At 36.1% G+C, this 24,274-nt stretch overlaps 1 protein-coding gene across 3 annotated transcripts; it reads right to left on the reverse strand.

Annotated features, from left to right (window-relative positions):
• Positions 1 to 1,538: 1,538 nt before the first annotated feature.
• arhgap19 (Rho GTPase activating protein 19) lies at positions 1,539 to 20,276 on the reverse strand. 3 transcript variants are annotated; one of them, XM_037975011.1, is made up of 12 exons: positions 20,120 to 20,276; positions 18,563 to 18,819; positions 17,196 to 17,276; positions 13,048 to 13,257; positions 12,677 to 12,903; positions 10,969 to 11,055; positions 10,747 to 10,812; positions 8,866 to 9,072; positions 8,643 to 8,750; positions 8,194 to 8,295; positions 7,992 to 8,093; positions 1,539 to 7,184 (listed from the first exon to the last, which is right to left on the reverse strand). In XM_037975011.1, the coding sequence occupies exons 1-12, from the start codon at positions 20,161 to 20,163 to the stop codon at positions 7,014 to 7,016; spliced, it is 1,662 nt and encodes a 553-aa protein (XP_037830939.1). In that variant the 5' UTR covers positions 20,164 to 20,276; the 3' UTR covers positions 1,539 to 7,013. The 3 variants fall into 3 exon arrangements, with proteins under 3 accessions (XP_037830939.1, XP_024865327.1, XP_017287581.1); XM_025009559.2 differs by having other exon boundaries at positions 1,539 to 5,763; positions 20,120 to 20,272; XM_017432092.3 differs by having other exon boundaries at positions 1,539 to 5,760; positions 20,120 to 20,270.
• Between the last annotated feature and the right edge of the window lie 3,998 nt (positions 20,277 to 24,274).

The raw sequence follows: 24,274 nt of genomic DNA on the forward strand, positions 1-24,274 counted from the left end.
AAGCTCTGATATTTCACATTACGTTTTAATCAAACATTTTATACGAAAAAAAAAAAAGTATTTTTCATGCATTCTGTGCTAAACCCAGCAGAGAGAGAGAGAATTTCCTATTTTAGCAGTCGGATAAAAACAAACAGATGATGCAGTTCACTTCACTTTTAACAGATCTTAGCTGATGTTTTGCTCCCGTAATACACAGAAAAATGATTTAGGCTGTGAGCTCACAGGCACCCCCATCAGACAGAGGTAGGTCACTGCTTGCCTCACTCCTGGTTTTTCAGGATGGTAATGTCAGACCAACAAGAATAAATGTTATAGGTATATGTGGAATGAATTAACACTAATGTAGAGATATATAATACAAGTGTCTACAAATATATTGGCAACAAAATGTAAGAAATCCAAAGACACTTTGACATGATCATCGATTTGTGTTGAGATGAAGGGAGGCAGGAAACAGGCATTTCTCTGTCTTTGATCAGGAAACGGGAATCAGGAATCATACAGAAATTACATTTATAACACAAATTAAAAACAAAATAAATACTAATATTTGTTTTATTTTCCATCTTGACAGGGAGGCAGTGGAAAACCTCTACTGAGAGTTGCTGCTGCTGTTGGTGTCTCTGCAGCTGCTGGATCAGAGGCTTGACTTAGTTTTTCACACACAGCTTTTCTGTTTTGGCTTTATTTTTGTTTCATAAATAATGACATGGTGTAATCTGTTGTGGGTTTCTGTACACATGAGGAAATATTTTAATAATTTTAGAACTTGGACATTTATTTTATCCTGATATATAAAACCCTGTAGGTGAAAGACAATGGACTTTCATTGTCCCATGGCTGTATTTCCATTCGTCCTCAGTTATTTTTCAGCATGTTGATTATGTTAAATTTTATCAAAAAAGATGTGCTAGTGCAGGTTTGATCTTGAGTCTTTATTTGCAGAGTTTTACTGACACTGCATAACAGAGCATGGCTTTGTCTTCCTTTAACTTGGAGCCAAAGTGCAATCATAAATACAGCCAAGGGCTTCAGTTTACTTCATTTTTTGAAAGGTTTAGCTGTAAGCTGAGTCTGCATAACTCTGTCCAACCTGTGCATCGTTTTCATCTTGGGATTTTAGTCACTATAGTAGTTTTTATTGCTTATTTTTCTCCTGAGTTTTTAAATCTACTAGTAGTTTTTTTTTTGTATTTTACTCAGAAACAATGTGATTTAAAATGTAAACAGTACTTACATGCTCAACTAAAAGTATATAACTTAAACATTACTTTAAAGAGTACACATAAACAAACACTTTTCAATTACAGGAATGGGATGAATGTAATCTGTCACCTGTTCAGGAGAAAGTGAAAAAAAAGAAACCTTGGGTTAGAGAGCTCTAAACAGATCAGCAGCACCCTCTTGTGGGCAAACATCATTACTGCACTGAAATCTATCAGACTTCTGTACAGCTGCTGATGTATACCATCAAGTCTTCATCAAATCTGAACTCAGTTCAAACACTTTAAGCAAGAACTCACACTAAACACAAATGAAATATAAAGTTTTAATCCAAAGCTTACTGTTTGCCTGGGAAATGACTGTACATGGTCACTTTATATAACAACAAAAAGGTACCACAGATAAAAAACAATTAGTATAAAAGTCACAGATTCATTCACAATAATGCTGGAAACATTGTGCTTGCACAAAATAAGCCAGAATGTAACAAGAAAAAAAGGTGCAACTAAACTATGCAAGTGAACTTTACAAAAAAATATAAGAGTTTTTATTTGTGATCCTGATTTTTCCACCGTATAAAAGTAACTAAAACAAAAATAAAGTCAATGAGACCATGGAAAGGCAAGGAGAGAATGGCCTAATGTTTCACATTTATGTTTGAGGCTTGTAACACTGACAAAAAAGAACAAGACTCTAAAGAGCATTAGAAAACAACAGCAGATTTTACCTGAGTGACAAAACTAAGTTAAGAGTTCTGGCTTATTTTGTTCCACCACAGAAAAACAAAATTTTAGAACCCAAATTACAATAAATACAATAAAATACAACATAGATGTTACTTAAAACATTCTTCAAACTGTGACTAAATCAGTTGTAAACGGTTGTTTTTTTGAAGAGAACTCTAGTTAAGTAAAAAATCAAAAGTGTCCTAAATGTGAGATTTAAAACACGGCCATCCAAAACAAAATGAGGTAAAGTTTGTTAGTTTCCATCAAAGACATTCAACACTTCAATCCCTTTCAGCTACCCATCATTACAACATCCTCAAAGCTTTCCATTTTCCAAACAAGATGCAACAGCAACAGATTTCCAAGACTCAAAATGACAAAAAGAGGTCACGTTTGAGGCAAAAGATCAAGACTTCCCACATTACAAAGGCAAGAGATATTACTCATTTTCAGTTTTTACAATAACTGATGAAAACAGAGCAGTGCTGCATTAGGTTCCAGTGAACAAACCATAAAAACACATCTTTTTTTCAAAAATTCCTTTCTAGAGAAAACTACTTCACAGTCCTGAAGATTTGAGCCTGCTTTATCTAAACGCCCATTTCACCAACTGACCATATATCATAAAGCAAAGACAAAAACTGAAGCTGGAAGAACAAACATCAGGTATCAACGTGTTTACAAACATTCTTGAGTCAATCACATGACTCAAGCTTCCATGTGATTTTTTTGGCAGAGTCAGCAAAGCGCTTTATTTACATTGAGTGCATACCTGCATATCAATATATCTAGATGACCTTTTTTGTTTGATTTCATAATTTGCAATGAGTACTTTTAATCTGTATTTCAAACCTTTTATAAGCTCACTGAGGAAATGAATATGAACACAGCCACACCGTTTGGTGAATATGATGAACACACAGACAATTTCATTTTTGACTCAGTTAAAAGTTTTCTATAGTTTAGAGCTATTTTTAAAAAACAGTTAGTAGTAAACTTTAAAGTGACCATCTTCTGTTTTATGTAACTTGTGTATTCAGTTCTGCTAAAATGTCTCACATGAAAATGTTTCTCAAACTCTAATGTAACAATAAAACTCATGGAGAGCTGGGGGAAATACATACTAGTAACTCCCCCCTCCCCCATCTTCTAAGGTTATGGTAAACAGGTTAAGCTTCCAGCATCAGTTACTGCAGTAACAGACCCAAACTGAAGCTGAAGTTATCTCACAAAGCCTCTAATCCTGCTTCAGAGTATAAGGCACCGGGGTCAGATGCAAAAACAATGCTTACACAAAAACTGTGTATATACCTTTACATAAACAGGCTTCAAAGGACTTAAAAATGTGCACACTTCACTTTTCTTCTGATTGTTTTGTGCACACACAACTAAATGTAACGCAAATTAAAATATTTTCACAGAGCTTGCTCCTTATAAAGAATTTTCTTGATTGCTTATTTTGTTTTTCATCAAAATACTTTCACAGTTGGAGCTTTCAATCATTGCTGCCATGAGTCACAGTCATCAGAAGACCTTGATAATGCAGCACTAACACTGACACCTGGATCATTGCTTTGGTTTATACAAAGCAATTCTTCTGGGCTGGAGGAGGAACTGGAGCCCAAAGGCTGTGTTTGGGTGATTTGATGCCTCTCTTTCCTAATGTCACCTTTAACTCCACTTCTGCACGATTGTTTGCTCTGACCTCACAAAGTTAATCACTTTTGTGACTTTCCCCCTCATTCAGATTGGGTTCCTGAGTCTAGACCATTAAATGTTAATTAAATTAAATCTTCACTGATGACTGGCTCATTGTCAAATTCTGTAAAACCTGAAACTTCTCTGAGTGTTTCCATTGACATATCTGTTTAGTTGTGGTGCAAACAATGTTTTTAATATGCAAATAATTCATTATGGGATGTCAACACTCACTTATCACTAAAGATGTGAGCAGGCTTGTGCACATGTGTGAAACTTTCTTAATGATTTGAGAGTTTTAACCCAGAATTGTACAGCCTTATAAATGTGCTAAAAAGAATGTGTATGCACATTTCTGTTTTTTCAAAAAACTGCACACTGTAAGTAAAGAATACGCAACTGCTGTGTTATGTAGTGTTTCTTAGTTCATATAAAATCACCAAACATTATCACATAACTTATTCGCTTTGTGCTGACACATGATGAGAATATTATGTCCATGAACAGTTGTGCCTTCCTTTGTACTTGAATTTTCTTCTTCATAAACCAAACACCATTCATCATTTTAAAAACATACAAAAACAACCCTCTTTCAAACACTGATTAAAGATATAATTTTAAACTGTGTTTCTGCGTAAAAGTTATAAATAATGTCTATCTAACCAGTTTTTTAGGCCTTGTCTACATGGAAAAATTTTTCCTAAACATTTTTTAAACTATTATTTATAAAAAGATCCTTGTAAACAAGACACCAAATTTCAGAAATGGTTTTATCCAGACAGAAACACCAAAAACACCCCAAAACACTGTAGTCAGTAAGCCAGCTCTAAAAGTGGTGTTGTAACGCTGCCATAAAAACACACCAAAGACAGGAAAAAAGGAGTGGAGTGTGGACATTCAGCTTACAGACTGGGTGTGAAATGTAAACACAACAAGGAGGTCAGGTCGTAGGTTAGATTAGACATAGAGTTATGTAATCACAGTTTTGGAAAGCTTGTTTTGGCTTTCTACACAAAAACACTAAAGTGGTGTTTCAAGACTTTTGTTTCACACTAGAACACTTTTTCAGAAAGTCGAATTTGGGGTTCGATTTGTAAATCATTGCATTCTGTATTTATTTACATTTCACACAACAGCCCAACTATCTCAAAAATGGAGTTGTATACCTTTTACACAGAAACGCACTTCTAAATGGCCTTCTTTAATCCATCAACAAATAAGCCATAGAATAGTTTTCAGATTAAACGTTCCCCATCATGCACCTGAAAATATATAGATGGTTATCAAATAATCTTAGTTAAAATCAGGACAAAATATTGGAAAAAAAAGTCCATCTCACTGATTGTGGATCAGGAGCTGTCACTTTCAGTAAACAGTTGTAATATCACATATCCTAAAATATATTAATAAAAAAATGATAACAAATAAAATGCATCACTCCTCCCTAATGTTTACATCAAATCTCCCAATAAAAAAGTATCTCCAGGTCTAGAACTGTTAAAACTCAGATAAAGGAAAAAAACTGTAGATATATTCTACACTCTACAGCAGACTGAAGGCTCAGCTCTCTAGTGGTTACGTTTCTAATACAGTAACTAAATATATTTTAAAGTGATAAACAAGCAGATCAAAGCCAGTGAATCTAACCCAAAGCAAAAACCTTACCAAGTATAGACTGTGGTTCTGCTGCAGTCCCAAATCCTACCATATATTTACAGAAACAAATTAAGAAGATATTTTAGAATGGAGTTGATCTACTGGTAAAGGTTTATCTAAAAGGAAGCAGACATTTCTTATAAACCAATGCATTTTACTAATATTAATTAAAAATATCAGGTAAAACCTAATACAACTAATTGTACCGTCAAGTCGACAGTCACTGCAGCAGACAGAGGAAAAGGTTTCATTGTTAGTATGGCTGCACTGGAATAGAACTGCTGTATATTAACGACAGGGAAAATATATCATTATATATCCACAAACATGCATGAGGAATAATAACATTACTTCTGCCCAGGTCCATTCTGAGCTGAGACTGAGGCGTCAGGTTTTACAGTGAGACCCCTTGAACAGGAGACAAACTCCTCTTGGACACTGAGGGAGAGTCCTGCTGGGAAAAGGTTTGGATTAAGTGGTCAATTAATACAACTTAAAGAGCTTTTAATATCCAGAAATACACATTTGCAAGACAAAAAGAGATTTAACAATAAGAATGGCTTTGATTTAATGCTAAAAATCTTATTTTTTGGTAACAATCATAAAAGCAGGGTGTATATTTTAATAAACTCCAGAATCAAAAGTTCAGACTGCATGAAAACCTCCTTTCCCCCACTTGGTCTGAGGTTGTGGAAAAACTAGAATGATTGTGAAAAGAACAAAATGCCATCTTAAGAGCAAGTTCTTTCTTTTTTCTTTTTGTAATGTTCATTTTAGTCAATTATTGAACCAAGGCAGCATAAAAAAGGTACAAATAAACCACAGTTTGGTACATACATCAATTTTTTTTGTCTAATTTAGACAGATGATAATCCTGCCAAAAACAGAGAAAAAAACAAATTACCTTTGCTGATAAGGAGTCTCTGAGTTATCGGGTATTGCACAGCAAGGTACAATTTGTCAATTGGTAATTAAAAAAGAAGAAATATTGTTCTGTCTTCTTCGTCCAATTTGAACTTTAAACTATATTCCTCAGGGAACGAGTCAAACAAAATGGTTTGATAAATTCCAAAATTAAAAAGTGTCTTAATTTTGTGAAGTAGTATAAACAAGGACAGTCGCTGAGATTAAATTGGCCAAAACTTGATGCAAAATAAAAGGCAAAAGAGAATTAAGTATCTTCCAAAGTGAAACTACAAATAAATAAAACGTTAAACACTTACAGGTTCAAAGCTAGGTGGGTGCTAATGTGGTGTTTATTTACAGGTGGTGATAAACACCATTTATTTAAACCAGAGGGCATTTCAAACTAGGCTGATATTAAAAAACCTTGCGATGTACAATATTGTTTAATACTGCAATATTGATATTGCACTCACTAACATTGTGATGATGATAAATCTGCAATAAACAATTGAAACCATATGTTTACATACACTGTATAAATACACACAATTATATTTTTCTCACTGTTTGACATTAAATTAGTCCTTTCCTGTTTTGTGTCAGTTAAGATTTCCAAAATATTTATATCATCTAAATGCCCAATTAATGAGAATTTCTTAGTACCACCTTTAAAGTCATTAATTTACATACATTAAGATTACCTTGCCTTTAACCCTCCTGAAGCCCTCATAACTGAAGAGGGGAAGAGAAGCCCTTGTAACTTCGAGAGAGTTAAACAATTTGGGAAAGCCCAGATGATCATGTCATGGCTTTGGAAGTTTTTGATTGGTTAGTTGATGACATTTGAGTTAATTGGAGACACACCTGGGGATGTACTTTAAGGCACACCTCAAACAAACTGCTTCTTTGTGTGACATCATGGTTCATTCTTGGGTACAATTTCCAGATGCCTGAAGATGTCATGTTCATCTGCACAAACAATTACACACATGTATAAACACCATGGGAATGTCCTGCCATCATATCGCTCAGGAAGGAGACTGGTTCTGTGTTCATGAGATTAAAACACGTTTTGGTGTGAAATGTGCAAATTAACCCCAAAACAAAAGCTACATGAGCTAAAAGGTCCCTCAGCGAATAAGATGATTATTTGGGGTTTTTTTTATTAGACTGCTTTTTGTTTGATGTTATATTTGTAAACTATAACTAATTATAATTAATGTTACTTCCCCTTACTCCTGGCTGAGCTGGGTCATAAAAAGCAACAAATTACAGTTTGTAAATGTACACAGGGACAAACACCTTAATTTCTGGAGACATGTCCTGTGGTCTGATGAAACTAAAATTGAACTCTCTGGCCATAATGATCATTATTACATTTGGAGGAAAAAATACCAAGGCAAACTTATGACATTGAAGAAAGTAATAAAAAATTCTCTTTCGTTATTTGGTCAGTTTTACAATAGAAATAACTTTGGGAATCCTAACTGACCTCATAATCTATTCACATTTTGCTTTTGGTGTAAAGTGTTTTACATTATATCTTCCTCTGCTTCTTTTCTCCTGATGCAGTTAGCAAAAAGCAAAAACGTGCACACTCTTCCAGATGAGAGTGAAGATTGCATATGACTAATGTAATCTTCACCTGCATGCTTGAACTCATCTCTGACATCTGTACCATGACTGTTCGATACATGTACTGTTTCAACCCTAAAGAACACTGATGTAACCAACTGATTTGATTATAGTCATAGATTTTTAAAGACATGCTCATACCTTGGAGCCCTTAGGAGTTTTGTCCTTGTGAAAAATAAAATCTGGGTTTTTGACGACCAGTCCTGCTTTCCCCATGATGGAACCAGTCAATGGGCTGTTCACCTGCTCACACACACACAGAGATCTGAAGGTAGATAGGTAGCTCTAAACTTGGATTCAAAGAAGAACCAAGAAAACAAAGGAAACAGAACAAACGGCTCACCGCTTCCAGGACAATGTTTTCTTTACCAGCTCGGCTGACGGCCTCGGCAGAGATGTGTGGGACCCATCTCTCTCTGGTTGCCTGCTCACCTCGGGCTTTGCGCTGGTAACAAAACAGCAAGTAAAACAAAAGGTTCATACAGATCATAGTATCAGAGTTACTGAAAGTGCAGTAAAAGAAACAGATAATATTGTGCAAAAATAAATAAATAGATACAAATTTAAATAAAATTATTTGCTATTTGGTAAAAGAATCAAGAGAATGTCTACAAAATGAGTATTTAATGCATAAAAATTCCTATTAAAATCACCCTCTTAGCTATTTGGTCTATAATTTTGTTTCTTGCCTTAATGCTTTGTAAGTTACTTAAAATGCAGCAAGAAAAACCCAGTTATATTTAAATAACGTATAGTCTTGTACTGCTGCTCATCAGGATGCTGACTCAATACCTTGATAAAGCCGCCAAAGGATCTGGAACGTGGATGTTTCTTGGTGCAAGTTAGGGGGACCAAATGGTCTTTGTTAGTAGGTGTTCCTGAGGGCGTATGTTTGACTAGCTGCATAAAAAAAACACAAAAACATACTGTTTAAATAGGATATCATAAAGATCCCAAACTCATGAAATCTAACTTGTGAAGAGAAGCTGTAAATAGTTATGATTCTGGCTTTAACCTGTCGAACAAGTTTCTTCTTCTTGGCAGAGTCGGGCATGTTGTGGTGAACATGCCTGAAGAGCTCCTTCAGGGCTTCTTCAGTGTAGTGTTGAGCTGGTGATTGGCATTGCTCCTGAGAGCTGGGGCCCAGAACAGCTGCCCTCTTTACAGGCAGCGCTGTCCGCTGAGCAGAAGAGCTGCTTGCTGCTAGCAGCTCCATATCATCCTGAGAACACATAACGAGTCAGACCACATATTCAAATGTGGAAATAAGACAAACAAAGGGATTTTTCCCCCCAGATTAGTAAAAAGCTAGTAAATTCAACAAGGCAACAGTTGTGGTGTGCAACAGTTAAAAGAGTCTAGGGCATGTTCCCTGGAACATTATTAAAAATTGGTGTGATTTGGTGCATTCAGAGTGGAATATCACAACACAGAATAATAAGATTTAAAATATTTTTTGTAAACAAGCTCATTATTTTTCTCATAACTGAAACTAATAATAAATAAATAGAATTTGTGAACATTCATGGCTTTATTAAGGTTCTTGCAATGACAATATCAATTGCATTAAACCCATTTTTTCCTCTCTCCTCACTTTCTCTTCCATCATCACCATCATCTAAACCAGGAGTGTCAAACTCCAGGCCTCGAGGGCCGCTGTCCTGGAAGTTTTAGGTTTTTCTGCTCCAACACAGCTGATTCAAATGGTTTAATTACCTCCTCACCAAATTATCAAGTTCTCCAAGAGCATGGCAATGAGTCATCCATTTAAACCAGGTGTTTAAAAGTTTTAAAGTTTGACACCCCTGATCTAAACCAAATGTGGGCATCAAGAAAAGTGAGAGTCCATCTGTTCATCAAATATATTATGAGCAGCAGAACATGAATGCATGGTACTTGAAATATATTGGCCTATGATTCACTGCAATTCAAGCAGTTCTTTGCAATATTGATATTGAACTCGCATGTGTTTTATGTCAAAGCAAAGAAACAGTTTTCTTTTTGCAAAAAAACTTCATTGATGTACAAACTTAAAACTCACAAAAGAGTAGTTAGTTTCTGAAAAAGCAGAATATTTCTGAAAAAATAGGCGGAATATTTCTGAAAAAATAGGCGGAATATTTTATTTTGCACATAGGGCTACAAAGTCTTTAACAAATTCATGTCTGCTGACGTGTTTTCCTGAGGACGGGTTAGCTGAAGTGATAACTAACATTAGCTCACTCCTCTCTGTTTTGATATGACGGATTGTTCAGGTCAGTTGAAGTCAATTATATGCAGACAAAAGTTAATGCAAACTAGTGGATAGATACTGTTCAGAAAATGTTTTGCTATAAACTCTGATTAATGTTAAACAACGTAATTCCTATATGTCTGCAGCAGACTTCGCCTCGGCTCTCAGTAATGAGTTCTCCAGTCACACATCCATCACCATGATGATGGTGATGTCATACAGGCAGAAGGTTGCACATCAAATATAAAAAAACATTTAGATTTCTATTTTTAAATACACATATTAATGAAACTACAGCTATTAAAGAAAATATTAAAATTAAACAAGAATTTTGTTTTTAGCAGGGTTGTTTCCAGTTAGAATTGGTAGGCTTTTGTGCCATGACATTTTTGAGACTGAAGCTGTTTGACAGCAGCATTTCTCTTTGGTCTTGGTTGCATTCAGACTAGTCATGAGCTCTTCAATCATATCAGATTTACTGTAAACTCTGTCTCCAAACTGAGATTGGTCAAGGAGCTATCTACAACACATAGAACAATAATTGTTCATAACTTTGACACAATTCAAAATGGCCAAGATATCACTTTAAGTGCCATTCTCTTCAAACTGAAAAAATATTGAAGGCAGAAATATTGTGGTCTAGCGTGATGACCCGTAACTGACCTTCGACTGCAGAACCTTTGTCCCAGTGAAGTGCATTCTGGCATTTTCCCGCAGGCAGACTGGAGCCTGAACAACATACAGTATTATGGGAACTTGTCAGCCATCAAAGCAGCGTATATGTTTCTAAATCGCAGAGGATTTCTCTTCCAAATTGGATCATTATGCAAGGTTCACCATCAACAGTGCAGATTATTCTGCCATGCTTGTGTGGTCAGTAATCACCCTGAAGAGTTTCTGCGAGTGTGTGATGAGAAAAGCCATGCTGTTGTTCAGTTTCTTCAGATTGTCCTTGAGGTCACTAGCTGTCATCTAAAGCAGAAGAGAGAAAAAAATTTAAATATATTGAAATTTGAGTACTCACAGAAAAGCTACACTTTAACTAAGAGGGGACAAAGAAACTAACATCTAAATGTGCTGAAAATCCTAAAGACATTTCTAGTCAGGTCTGATAACATTTCTCTACTGCTTTCCTTTATTTTGTGGTTTAGAATCGGTGTCCATGTGTGGCACTGTCAGTGTTGCTAACAGCTAACCAGCAACACTTTTTTCTTTTTCCGTTCCATTTAATACATTTTTCTTCCAACCCTCTGGTATTAATAAAAAAATGAAGAAACATAATTGTTTTAGGCAGTCACAACCGCTTTATTTTTAAGATTAAGTAGAGGAAAATGGAATCTCTCAATTCTGAGAAAAGGAACAATGGAACAATAAGAAACCCTATCTTATTATGACTTTGTTGCACCACCTCTGGCTTTTGTAACAGCTTGAATTCTCTGAGGCATGGACCTAACTAATGACAAACTCTTCATCAATCTGGCTCTGACTGTCTCCTATTGCTGTTGCCAGGTCAGCTTTGCAGGCTGGAGCCTTGTTTTTGACAGTGGTTTTATAATTTTTGACAGGTGTTGTATATAGTGCCTTTCTTTCCACCCAAGCTACTCAAAGTGCTTTACAACAGTCTGTGCCCTCATTTTCCTCATTTACCCATCCACACACACATTCATACAGCACTCTACTACATCTCTACAAAGCTAATCTGAATAGATCACTCTACAGAGTCTAATCAGTGCTTCAGAGCACATTTATACACTGATGGGACACATCAGAGGCAGTGAGCGGTTCAGTGTGTTTCCCAGGGGCACTTCAACATGTGACTGCTGCCAGGAATCAAATCTTCACCTCTCTCATTGGAGGCTGACTGCTCTAACCGCTGAGCCACAGCCACTTCCTGTAGATTATGGGCAGTCTCATGAGACTTCGTGAGATCTGATGATAGTGCTGCAAGAATGTTTTCAGGATGACTCTACTATCACGCCAAAATTAGTTCAATATCTGTAACATTAACTGTGTTATAGACATGTGTGTTGACAAGGTTTGATTAGCTGTCACAGCTATCTTGAATTGGATTGACTCCAAATGTTATTGAGCTGTAGATGTACATCCAGTTATTATTTTCTGAATTTCATTAAAATACATTCAGTGGTTTATAACATATTTTGCTAACAGAAATACAATTGACTCCAATAGGTAATGACAAATTTTTAAAAACAGATTTCACATTAGTGCTTGGAGTATGTGTTGGCAATGACTCTCAGCTACTATCACACAAGATTTCCGCTCAATATCTGTAAAGCTGGTTGAGTTATAGCTATTTTTGTGTTTGATAAGGACACTGATGCTTAGTTGTGGCAGCCATCTTGAATTGGGTTTACTTCAAAAATCAATTGCAGATGTACATCCAACAGTTACTTTCTGAATTTCATTAAAATTTGTCTAGTTAATCAGGAGATAATTTTCTCACGGTACAGAGAAACAATCACACGCACTCTCAAGTACAAATATTATCACTACTTTGCCTTCAGCAGTGACCAATAATAACTTTGATTTTGTTTCTCCAGTCTCTGTTATGCAGTCATACATCTAGTCTTACATGTCTGGGCCAGAGAACATGTGGGGCAAACATGAGGGCCAGATTGTAGGAGGACATCTTGTTCTTGTCCTGCTGTTTGGCTGTGTGGTAGAGCAAGTCCAGCAGCAGTTTGAGCAGTGAGCGGTTGGTCTGAGGTAACAGCAGGAAGAGAAGCTGCAGGGCCTCAAGCTGACGCTCCTTGTTTGGTACCGTAGTCTTGTTGCCTTGGTCATCAAATAAAGTCAAGTCTGGAAGAGGTGTTAGAAACTCATTTAAAATAAACCCCAAACCATTATATTCAAATGTCTTCTAAATATTTAAAGAATTATTGTGTGTGGGTGTGTGTGTGTGTGTGTGTGTGTGTGTGTGTGTGTGTTTGTGCGTATTCCTACCAGCTATCTTTAGGTGAACATGGAAGTGTCTGTGTGTCAGCAGGGGCTCTGGCAACTCCCCCAGGAAAGTCTTAAGTAAAGTGGCCACATCATTGGGGTGGAAGTCTCCAGACTCCAGGTCAAAATCAGCACCGCTGTCGAGGAGGTCCTTTAAGACCTGCTGCCGAACACTGTTCCCCGGCACCCGAAACAGACCCTCTATATGCAGATCTGAACAGGAAGAAGTCAGGAAGTTAGTGCCTCAGATCAAACAGATCATTAGCATAGCAGAACAAAAAAATGAATTAAAAAATATTGTATTTTAATAGTTTAACCAAGCTTAAAAAGGAACAGGAACAACGACAAAATGGTCCTGAGAAGTATTTGGTCAGTCTTCTTATGTCTGGATGTGTTTAATTGCTCAGTCACAGAAGCAGTGAGACCAAATGAAGACCACATTTAAAATTAGGTGGAGATAACACAAGTACTTCAGGGTTGGAATGTCAACAGCAGGTATGAACCCATCATAAAGTTGTACCAAGTTATCATTTCACCAATCAGCTCTCAAAAGTGTCTCACTGGGCATGAACGTCACTGCACACCTTTATACTGTCAGTTTGAAAAGACACCAACCTCAAAAGTAGCTAACGAACCATGACAGCTAGAAGCAGAATTTCATCTCTGTGCAATTATAAAGTTCTCCCTTTTTAGATTTTATTGTAATTCTTAGGGACAGACATCTAACACTGCCTGGGTGCTTAAAGTCAGATCAAGAAAAAAAATAACTAGAAATGCAAGGAAGGACAAAAACATTTTGCAAATTTACAAGTCCAAGACTTCTAAGTGTAATGCATATCACCCACTACCTTTCATGCCAGAGTTTCAGACTAAGACAAAGATCTGCAACCTTTGCAATTAACAGAGCTATTCCTGCACTTTTTTCCACTAAATACATTTGCCCAGAACCACAAAATGTACTTGAAAATTGAAATAAAAGCAAAACAAATCAGAAAGTGTTATATAAACACTACATATAAAAAAAACTGTAATTTGTGACATTATACATTTTTTAATTTTTCCCTTTGAATCCCCTCTAAACACAGATCTATGCAGGCCTATGGAAGTCTTTTTATGAAAATTTTATACAAGTATAAAATTTTAAAATAATAAATGATTAGGTTAGTTTGTTGGATATTTAATTGTGAATGTGATAAATTTCTTCTCATAAAGTCAGAGACATTGATTTACTTCAAATCTTATTTAAAGTTTTTGTTTCATTTTTTGAATCAAAAGTAATTTAATTAATATTATTTTAATATTAGTTTTGGTCAACACTCCAGAAAGTTGCTGTAGAGGGACCAAAGAGCCGCAGATTGCTCTGTTACCATGGTGATTGAACCAGGCTCAGACTTTCAGCTCATCAGAGCAGCTAAACTGTTAACCTCACATCGTAGTCCAGGCCTCTGGTAATCCACTGGCCAGCAGAATCTCATGACACCTGAACTTCATTTTAATAAAAGTACCTTCTACTGATTTAAAAGTCAAGTTTATATATTCTTGTATCTCTGTGAGTAAGACCTGTCTCACTGCAGCCACAAGAATAAACTGTGATCAGAATCCAGATCAGGACAGGTCATTGAAGAGGTTTTCTACCAGCTGCTTTGTTCAACATGTTTTGTTGCTGAACAAGTTGAGCACCGTGGGACGGTCTGCACTGAAATAATAATTTATTCTAAGTGTTTTTAATATCGTGTGTGGGCATGTTTTATTTTGCAATTGCATAATAAATGTTGATGCTTTTTATTTCATTTAAGAGCTTGTTTGAAAAAAAATATTTCTCTTGTCCTCCATGCACTACAGGAGAGCTGTAATTTTTTTTCAAAGTACCGTATTTTCCAGACTATAAGGAGCACTTAAAAGCCTTCAATTTTCTCAAAAAACAACAGAGCGCCTTATAATCCAGAGAGCCTTATATATGTAAGAAGTCGTAATGTTTTAGTAGGACTTTGGTAAACTTCAAAGCCGCACCGCTTGCAGCATTAAGGCTCAGTTACAGTCACTCAGGGATCCGTGCACACCTGAGCGAGCGGTGTAGGCGTTTATATTTGACACTTACGTTGGTGCAGTATCCTTCTGTGAAGTTTTGAACTGTTTGATTATGTTTGTGATCTCTCATAGAGGGATCATAAATGCTGATACCCGCTCCGATAGAGCACCAAAATCGTCTATCTTGAATGGAGCGCAGCACGCGGTCCACACGAAGTTACAAAATTGGGAGGTGCACGACAATGCGCTTTATAGTCCGGTGCGCTTTATATATCACAAAAGTTTGAAAAAGGACAATTCATTGATAGTGCATCTTATAATCTAGTGAGCCATTTAGTTCAGAAAATATGGTGACTTTTTAAAGACTCTCTTTGTACTTTGACTTAAGTAGATCTTTACACAAGTAACTTTACTTGTAAATTGCAACAGAATAACTGTACTTTTACTTGAGTATGTTATTTTAGTACTGGTACAACCTTTGAATATCTGTAAAATTCACTGAGTTATAGATAATTTTGTGTTGAATTCCTTGTGTGTATTTAACCAAGTCAGAAACTCCTCATTAAGGTAGTATCTCAGTGGGCTGCGACTGTTGTCAACTAGTTGATGAACAGTATTTATGAGGGAGTCTCCAAACTGTCTTTGAAGATTTGTCAGCATTCTCAGTTTCCTGGCATGTTGCCTGAATTTTTAACATGTTCAGAAAACACGTGCAACAAGTTCTCTCAAAATAGTCAGTCATTACAGGCGTCCCAAATACATCTCAAGAGCACTAGTGAAGTGAAGTGAAGTGAAATTTATTTATATAGCACTTTTCTGCAACAAGGCGACTCAAAGTGCTTTACAAGACAAGAACAAAATTACAGACAAAGTTACAGACAAAATACAAGAGAGAAAACTAAACCAAACAACATTCAGGCTAACAGTATCCAAAATATGAACTAAACCGATAGAAATAAAAACATCAATGCAGTATAATACTAAGAGGATATTTAGATATACTAGAACTTACTTACTAGGAGCTTTCCTCTGATGAAAAACATGTCCAGATCTAAAGAATCTGAAGAGTCCAAAATCTACAGATTCTGAGGACAACTTGTGAGAATTTTTGGCTTTTTAGAAGGACTGGGAAAGTTTTCAGAAAATCAGAAGGAGAATTATTTTTGGCCAAGACAAGGAACTATCTCCTAAGGCAGTAAACCCGAAGTAAGTAATCTTGTAAAACAGATTTGAATAAAAAAATATTGACTGGAGATTTGAAATGGAGTGTCACACCCCCAACATCAACCAATCAGAAGCCTCTGATTGTCCAATCAGTGGTGGTGTTACAACAATGGCACTTGCTCGTTTGCTAAAAGATGGCTGCGCCATGTATGGACAAAAGTGATCAAAAACAAACTCAGCAAGGAAGAAATTTACCATTTATTGTGAATGTAAAAATCTGGTTTCAACTATACTACTTTTAAAATCCATCTAGTGGTTCATGAGATATTTTGCCAGTCGGCAAACAGCTTTGACTCAAACAGTAAATATTCAAGTTTTAAGCAAAAATTTTGCACAATGTGTACCATTTGGAGTATGCAATGTGAATGACATTCAGCAACTACCACACTAAATTTTAGTACAATATCTGTAAAATGGACTGTTAGAGGTTTATGTATATTTAAAGCTAGTTAGTTGTGGCAGCCATTTTGAGCAGGATTTACTCCAAAGGTCAGTCTGTTATAGATGTACAGTACATGCAAACATTACTTTCTGCAAGTTTCAATAGAATGCATCCAGTGGTTTACGATATATTTTGTTAACAGACAAACACAACCACACACAGACAAAACAGTGTTGGTTGCCTTTCAGTTTATGGTGATTATGAGTTATTGAACAACACAAGTTAAATACTATTCCCACCATATTTTGAGCTCATATGTGCTGGCATTCTATAGCTGTTTAAAAACCTCAATGTTCCAGTCCAAAGTAATAAAACATATTCATGGAAACGCACTCAAGACACACTGAACAAGTAAAATAGAAGTGGATCATTACATCCTTAAAATCAAATTCCAGAGGGAGATGGGGTTGCAAAAACAGCTATGATTGACAAATCAACATATTTTTAGATGACTTACTTTTGCTGAGGTACTCAATAAGCGTATAGATCTGGGCAATGCAGCTTTCTGTCAGCGGGGTTCCAAAGACAACTCCTTTATCTGGGAAAGAATAAAAAAGGAAACAGGAGTAAATGATAAAATCAAACTTCAGGAAGCCTACAGAAAGACACTTTAGAACCATTAGAAAGGCAGCACAATAACATCAGCATTTTAAGATGTGCTTTTCATTGTTTACATGTGCAAAATTATTTTAAATTTCTTATTTTCTGAATGCTGATTCTGCATTCAAACCGTTGTTGTTTATCTTTCCATACATCTTTTTTTACAATCCAACAATTTTTGCATATTTTGTCTTATTTTAACAATTTATATACTAAAACATTCAGCTCATTCAGAAGATGCTAGAATATTTGTTCGTTGCAACTTTTACAGTTTTCAGAAAACGTATCTTCATGTACAAAATTTTCCACATAATAATACACAAATCTCTTCAATTCCTTCTAAAACATTTTCTTTGAAATCTGCTTCAGCATATTTTTGTATCTTTGTCTTCCTATGCTATTTTTAGCTTTTAGCTAGCCTTTTGCTACTCTTAGCTCCTAGCTAGCTTTTTGCTACATACATACTTTTAGGTAACTGTTGATTGCTTTTACTAACATTAAATCACTGTGCATCCATACTGTAAAGTCAAATTAAACCAGCTATTCTGTGAGAAGCTTCATCCTATATATTTCTTAGTCATTTCTGAATAAAAATGTGTTATTTTAAAAGAATAATATAAAGGGAAAACTTCAAATTCCACTGACCTCATCTCAGTGAAATGTCACAGACTAGTAATTAAATTTGAGTCTAGGCAAAACTTCAAAAGTAAAAATGGAAATCCAGTACATTTACATTTTATGTATTTATTCTGACATTGGTCAGTAAATCTGGAGCAATAATCAACTTAGTTAAACTATTAAAATAATTAAAAGGCTTGCAATTATATCACCCTCTCCCTTACATGCTGGAGGTTTAGACTAAGAGTATTAGTAATAGTAATATTAGTAATAATTATTAGATTATTAATAGCTGTATTGGTCAAACATTTAAATAACATTCTGAGCAATCTAATGCAATATTCTAAGATGTATTAGTGATGTAATGATGTGTGCTGTGATGTACTGACAATGACTCTCAGCAATAATTCTCATCAAACTTTAGCTTGATATCTGTAAAATACTTATTTATTTTTGTTTTGGCTAATGTCGATTGGCTATGGTGGCCATCTTAAATTGGGGTTGACATGTGTTCATTGTACTGTAACTTTAATAAAAATTGGAAAAGGGGTGAAATAAAGTTTGTACTCATTTAAAAACATTTCTGTGACCTGGGTTATCTCTGACCTTTTCGCTTGAGGAAGTTGAAGGATCGGAAAAAGCCTCCGTTGCCACCTGTCGGGGTTTTGGGGCTCTCCTCGCCAAGGAGCTGGGCAAACTCTGTCCCAGGAAGGTCGATAAGGCGAGTTATGTTACTGAGAACCAGCTCCAGGAAACTATCTGGGTTCTCATGGCGAAGTTTCTCCACAAAAAAATCTGGACTGAAAATGACTGGCGGTCTGGGTGTTTCCTCATGATTGATCACCATACTGCAGGCTGTACCTCTGAGTGGGAGACACAGACAGATCAGGCATGCGGTTATTACACTGAATGTGAGAAAACATTCCTGCAAAGTCATGATTCGATCAATGATGAGTGGCTGCATTAAAACCTTTAGATAAAGCTGTTCACATTTTCCTCAACAAGTGGCCAGCTGGAGCTAAAGATTACGCTCTCACTTGGGGCTGATTGATTATGGGAAAATAACCAGCGTAATTATTTTGGTCAATGCTGAACTCCCTTCTTGAACAAGATTATTGAGTTTGGAAACACATTGCATTTACTGCACTTAAAGAACAGTAAATTGTCTTGAATGTAAAGTTTTTCCTGATACTTTTTTGTTGAATTTTCCTTTAAAATGACTGACAAACTATTCAAATGTAAACGACAGTATGAAACAATCACAAAACAATAAAATGCATTTCCACTGCATTTGAGGGGCTTATGAAATCCATTTAGTTTTTTATCTTCCCAGTTTTGTCCTGCTGTTTTTACTTTTCTGAAAGCAGGGGTCTATGATGTAACAAGATGCTTCCACCTAAAAGGTGTCTTAATGTAATGTGGATCAATAAAATGGGAAAATGTTCAAAATTTAATTTATACTGACAATTTACAAAAAAATACAGCAAAGTGTGCTTCTACACTGAATACAAATACGTACAAAAGTACCAGTTAGGCCAGGTGTGACAAGTAAAAGTATTTTAGATTTTGTGAGAGTTAACCTAAGGTGGAGTAAACTCCATGAAATAGCCCTTTAACCAGCCCCAGGTACTGAATTTGAAGCTGGGGATCAGAAACTAACTTCAGGTCTTCACAGTCATGTCTCCTCTGAAACACATCCTTAAGGACCTGCTCCATATCTATAGCATAGTTTGGACTTCACAGAGTTGACACTTATAACAGCACATAACCACAGATGTGTTTTTTTGTTCCCATTCTTGAAAAAAATAAAAGCAAATGCACAAAAACTACTCTGACTTTCACTCTGTCCTTACAGATCCTCGACACAGAGCTTTCAGGCAGCTTTGCAGAGGACTCTAGTTTAGATGTGCTGGTAGTGCTAACAGTTGGTCATAGAAAGCGAATTATGATTATGAAGCTATTTTAGGGAAAGCTAAACACTTAAGTATCCGGTCTAAAGACAACAAAGCTAACATTATGTAGCTAACGAAGTCAGACCGCTTGAAGTCAGACTATATAACGTACGTTTAGAAACCTCTCAAACTCGCCTTACACCAAAAAACACCATCTTTTCCGGAGAGTAACTACCAACAAACACTTTATAACAGCAGTAAACATATTTACCTTCTGTTGTGTGTGTTTTCGTCAATATCTTTCCTTGCAGTCATGTTTGGTTTGAATGCAGCGCTGTTGTTCTCTAAGCTCCGCCCACATCAGTCGCCATTGGTGGTTTGTTGTAGGAGGGCGTCACACATTGGCCCTGATTTACATGTCCCTCCCTGTGATTGGTCAGTTTGAATTTACAGTCTTTATCAAAAGAAATGTATTCTTTAAAAAAAAAAAAAAAAAAAACATAGGATGACGGAGTCTGAAAATGACGATTTTCTTTGCTTATTGATATTTTAATTTAAAACATCCATCACATGTTTCATAAAATTTGATACTGTCTCCTGATAATGATGAGTACAACATGTATGTAAGGTATAATTACTTTAGTATTTTTTACAGATTATTTCCTATACAAACTACACCTACAAGATTGGGAGCAAAAGTTAAGAGTTTGACACAAAAAAGAAGTGACTAACAAAAAAATCACAAGATGCAGAGGGGTACAGGATGTCCATCATAAAACTATTTAAGCCACAGTGTCAAACTCTGTTCCTTGAGGGCCACTCTCCTGCATGTTTTAGATGTGTTCTTGTTGCAAAACACCTGGTTTAAATGAATGATTTGTGGACATGCTTCTGGAGAACTTGACGATTTGGTGAGGAGGTAATAAAAAACATTTAAATCAGGTGTGTTGAAGCAGAAAAAACTAAAACTTCCAGGACAGTGGTCCCCGAGGCTTGGACTTTGACACTCATGATTTAAGCTGTGCTCTCAGTGCCACAGTGGTGCCTTCAGAAATGTTTTAATGGGGTGACCATGTGGGGGCCACTGAAAATCCCAGGATGACACACCAAAACCAAAAGCCGTAAAAAAATTTCAGACATTCTTTTCTATGTTGTTGTTGTAAAACTGATTTGAAAATTTTGTCAATATGAGAGTTAAGGAACTGCCAACTGTTGTACCTCAGTTTGTTATTTTACAGGTAATATTACTGATTATATAATGTACATAGACCAGAACAGATAACATTTGGAGATCCAAACAGTCAGCTTTAATGTGGTTTTGCAATTTATGGCATTACATACACATGTAATGCCATAAATTGTCTTTACATCAAGGACAATATATAGCATTATATGTGTATGTAAAGACTATTTGTCCTTTTCTCTATAAAAGTCAAATGGACATTTTTAATTTGAAGGGACACATTGAACAAAACATTTAGTAGAAACAAGGTTTCTCAAGTTTAAAGCCACCACTTCTTCTAATTAGTTAAACCCTCTTAAAGCCCTCGTAGCTGAAGAAAGAATGAGAAGTCCTTGTAACTTCGGGTTCATTTGACTCAAAGCCCACAGGCGGGTTAAAAACATTTTTACTTGCTTGTTGCTGTGTAGTTTTGTGAACAAGCAATAGGTTATTATAAATGTCCAAAACTGTGGAAAAAAAAGACGAAAAGTGCACAGTCATGAACTATACACTTTTTACTGTAGCATTATCCCAAACTGTTACTTTATTTTCCCCTAGTCATGTGGTGATTTGGCTTTTTCTGGTTTTTGTTTTAGTTTATTTAAGTTCTCTAGTTTGTGTTTTGGTTTTTATTTTTAGTTATCTGGTTTTTGTTTTCTTGGTTCATCTAGGTTCTGTCCTCCTCGTGTTTGTGTTTTCATTTCCACTCTCCCCCAGTCATTCACTTGTCTGTCAGCCACCCCCATCTTCACCTGTCCCGAATCAGTAATCATTCCACCTGTTCCCACTCAACTCGTTATCCTCAGTGTTAAATACCCGGTCACTCTTCCCATACCTCGCTGGTCCATTGTTTGTTGTTTGTTGTTTTTTGTTTGCCGCTGTGCTCCGTACCTTGTCTCCTTGTTGTTCTGCCCACCGTGTTTAGGATTTTTGTTCTTTTGAGTTGCTGCCTCATCAGCTTTTGTTTTGTTATTTTTCTTATTTAATAAATAAGTTTTGTTTAATATGAGTCTGAGCTCAGGGTTCGCCTCCTTGACCCCACATCATGACAAGTCACTCTCATATAACAAATTAGGAAGCAACTACCTGGTTCAAGGATTTAAATATTATGTATATGTGACTGGTCTAGCCAGAGGAAGGTAAATTTATGTATGTGGGCCAATGTGTCAAATTCTGTTTTCATTTATTATGAGATTAATTTTAAAAAGGCTGCAACAAAAAAATGAAAAGTAAAGACTGTCTTAATATTTTCTGAATCAAGGTAGGTTTTGCTAATAAATTTTAAAACCTACAGCTAACACAACTTTTTGTAACAGTCATTGGAAGAAAGAACATGCTTTTGAACTGTGAGCTTTTTAAACACAGTGACCATACAAAGAACAAATTCCATGTCGTAGTTTGCAATCTCTGACTGCTCGGTTTGGAGTTCTGAGGGTTTCCTTATCTTAGATCTGTCAGCACTGCGTCAGAACGGGGTGTTCATGGGATAAATATGTTTTTCCCTTATTCACCAGCGGATATTTTTATCTTGTGAGCAGCAAAAAAATTTCAAACATGGGGGTAAAATTGGCAGCTGGACTTTTTAGGTCTTTCTTTTTTCTTCTTAACTTCAATTAATTATGCTAATATGTAAAAAAAAAAAAAAAAAAAACCCCAATTTAATAGGTAATAAAAATCATGCTAAAAATAATATTAAAGGGATTCACACTGCATTAAACACTATTATTAAAAATAATCTTGAACAGGTTGATCACCCTCTGTACTTCATTAACAATGACCAAATTAATGACAATATATGAGGTAGTTAAAAAAAAATAGTAAAAAATGGCTCCAGGTTTGTCTGACAAAATAAATGTGTCAAAAGCAACAGAAAAGGCAAAAAAAAAAACGAATATTGAAAGATTTCAGGTTGTTTTTTTTTTATCTGTGAAGACTGGAGATCATAGATCTGAGTGTTTTTACTTGTTGTGTCCCCCAGGGGTCAGTATTGGGACCCAAACTATTCATCCTGGACATAAATGAAATCTGTAAAACATTTCTTCTCTTAATGGTCATTTGATTTGCAGATGACACAGATATGTTTAGTGAGGGAGACAATTAGCAGCAGCTTTTAGAGATTCATCAGTCTGTTATGACCCGGCTCGTTGAGCAAAAACCAGGGAGACACGGACTTTAATAATACTCACTTTACTTTCCCTTTATTAAGCACCACACATTAAAGAATTACGACAGCTAAGCAGGTGGCCCCTGTGGCCAATGGCATCGCCCAAAGGGGGGGCAAACAGGAGAATCTTGTAAAAGAAAATAAAAGCAAACATAAACCCAAAATCAGGGTGGCCAGACAAATCAAGCAACATCCAGCCTGAACAACAGAGCCGAGCGGAGAACTTAGCTCAGCTCCCAGCGAGCTCCAACTCCACTACCCCGCCTCCTCACCAATAGGAGCACGGCTCTTAAATAAATCCGTAAACCAGGAAACGCAGGGTCCAAGCAGATCCTGGATGACGCCACTTTCCATATATCTTGACAAAACACACATCCCTCCATGTAAAGCGTCACACCCCCACCCACAAAACACGGGTTCCCCAATGGGAATCCCGAAACAAGAGAGAGAAAGAAAAAGAAAAAAAAAATCACACTTCACTTCTTGAAAATATGTACAATACTGACCAGAAAATGCAGGTATTTCAGTCTCAGTCTGGTTAACTCAACATCATCTTTTCATGCCAGTTCCCCATTTTAGGGAACTGGACACCTCAGAAGTGTTTAAGAACAGCAACAAACAAAACAAAAACCCAGACCTGAGATTTAAGATCTACAATACAGGTGCATGAGAAAGCACATCAGCAACCACATTATCTCGCCCCTTTAAATACCGTATGTCCAAGGAAAAGGACTGCAAAAAAAGCAACCAACGAATCAAACGGTGGTTAGGACATTTTAGCGTTGTCAAAAATGTAAGCGGATTATGATCCGTGTGTACTACAATAGAAACACCACCACCTAGGTACACATCAAAATGCTGCAAAGCCAAGATTAAAGCAAGGGTTTCCTTTTTGATCACAAAATAATTAAGTTGATGTTTTTTAAATTTTTTTGAAAAGTAACTGACTGGCTTGCAGACGCCAAGGTCATCCAATTGTGTCAGAACTGCACCTGCACCCACATAACTGGCATCCACATGTAGCTAAAAAGGGCAATTCA

The sequence above is a fragment of the Kryptolebias marmoratus genome, linkage group LG3 (assembly GCF_001649575.2).
Source record: "Kryptolebias marmoratus isolate JLee-2015 linkage group LG3, ASM164957v2, whole genome shotgun sequence".
Classification (NCBI taxonomy): Eukaryota; Metazoa; Chordata; class Actinopteri; order Cyprinodontiformes; family Rivulidae; genus Kryptolebias; species Kryptolebias marmoratus.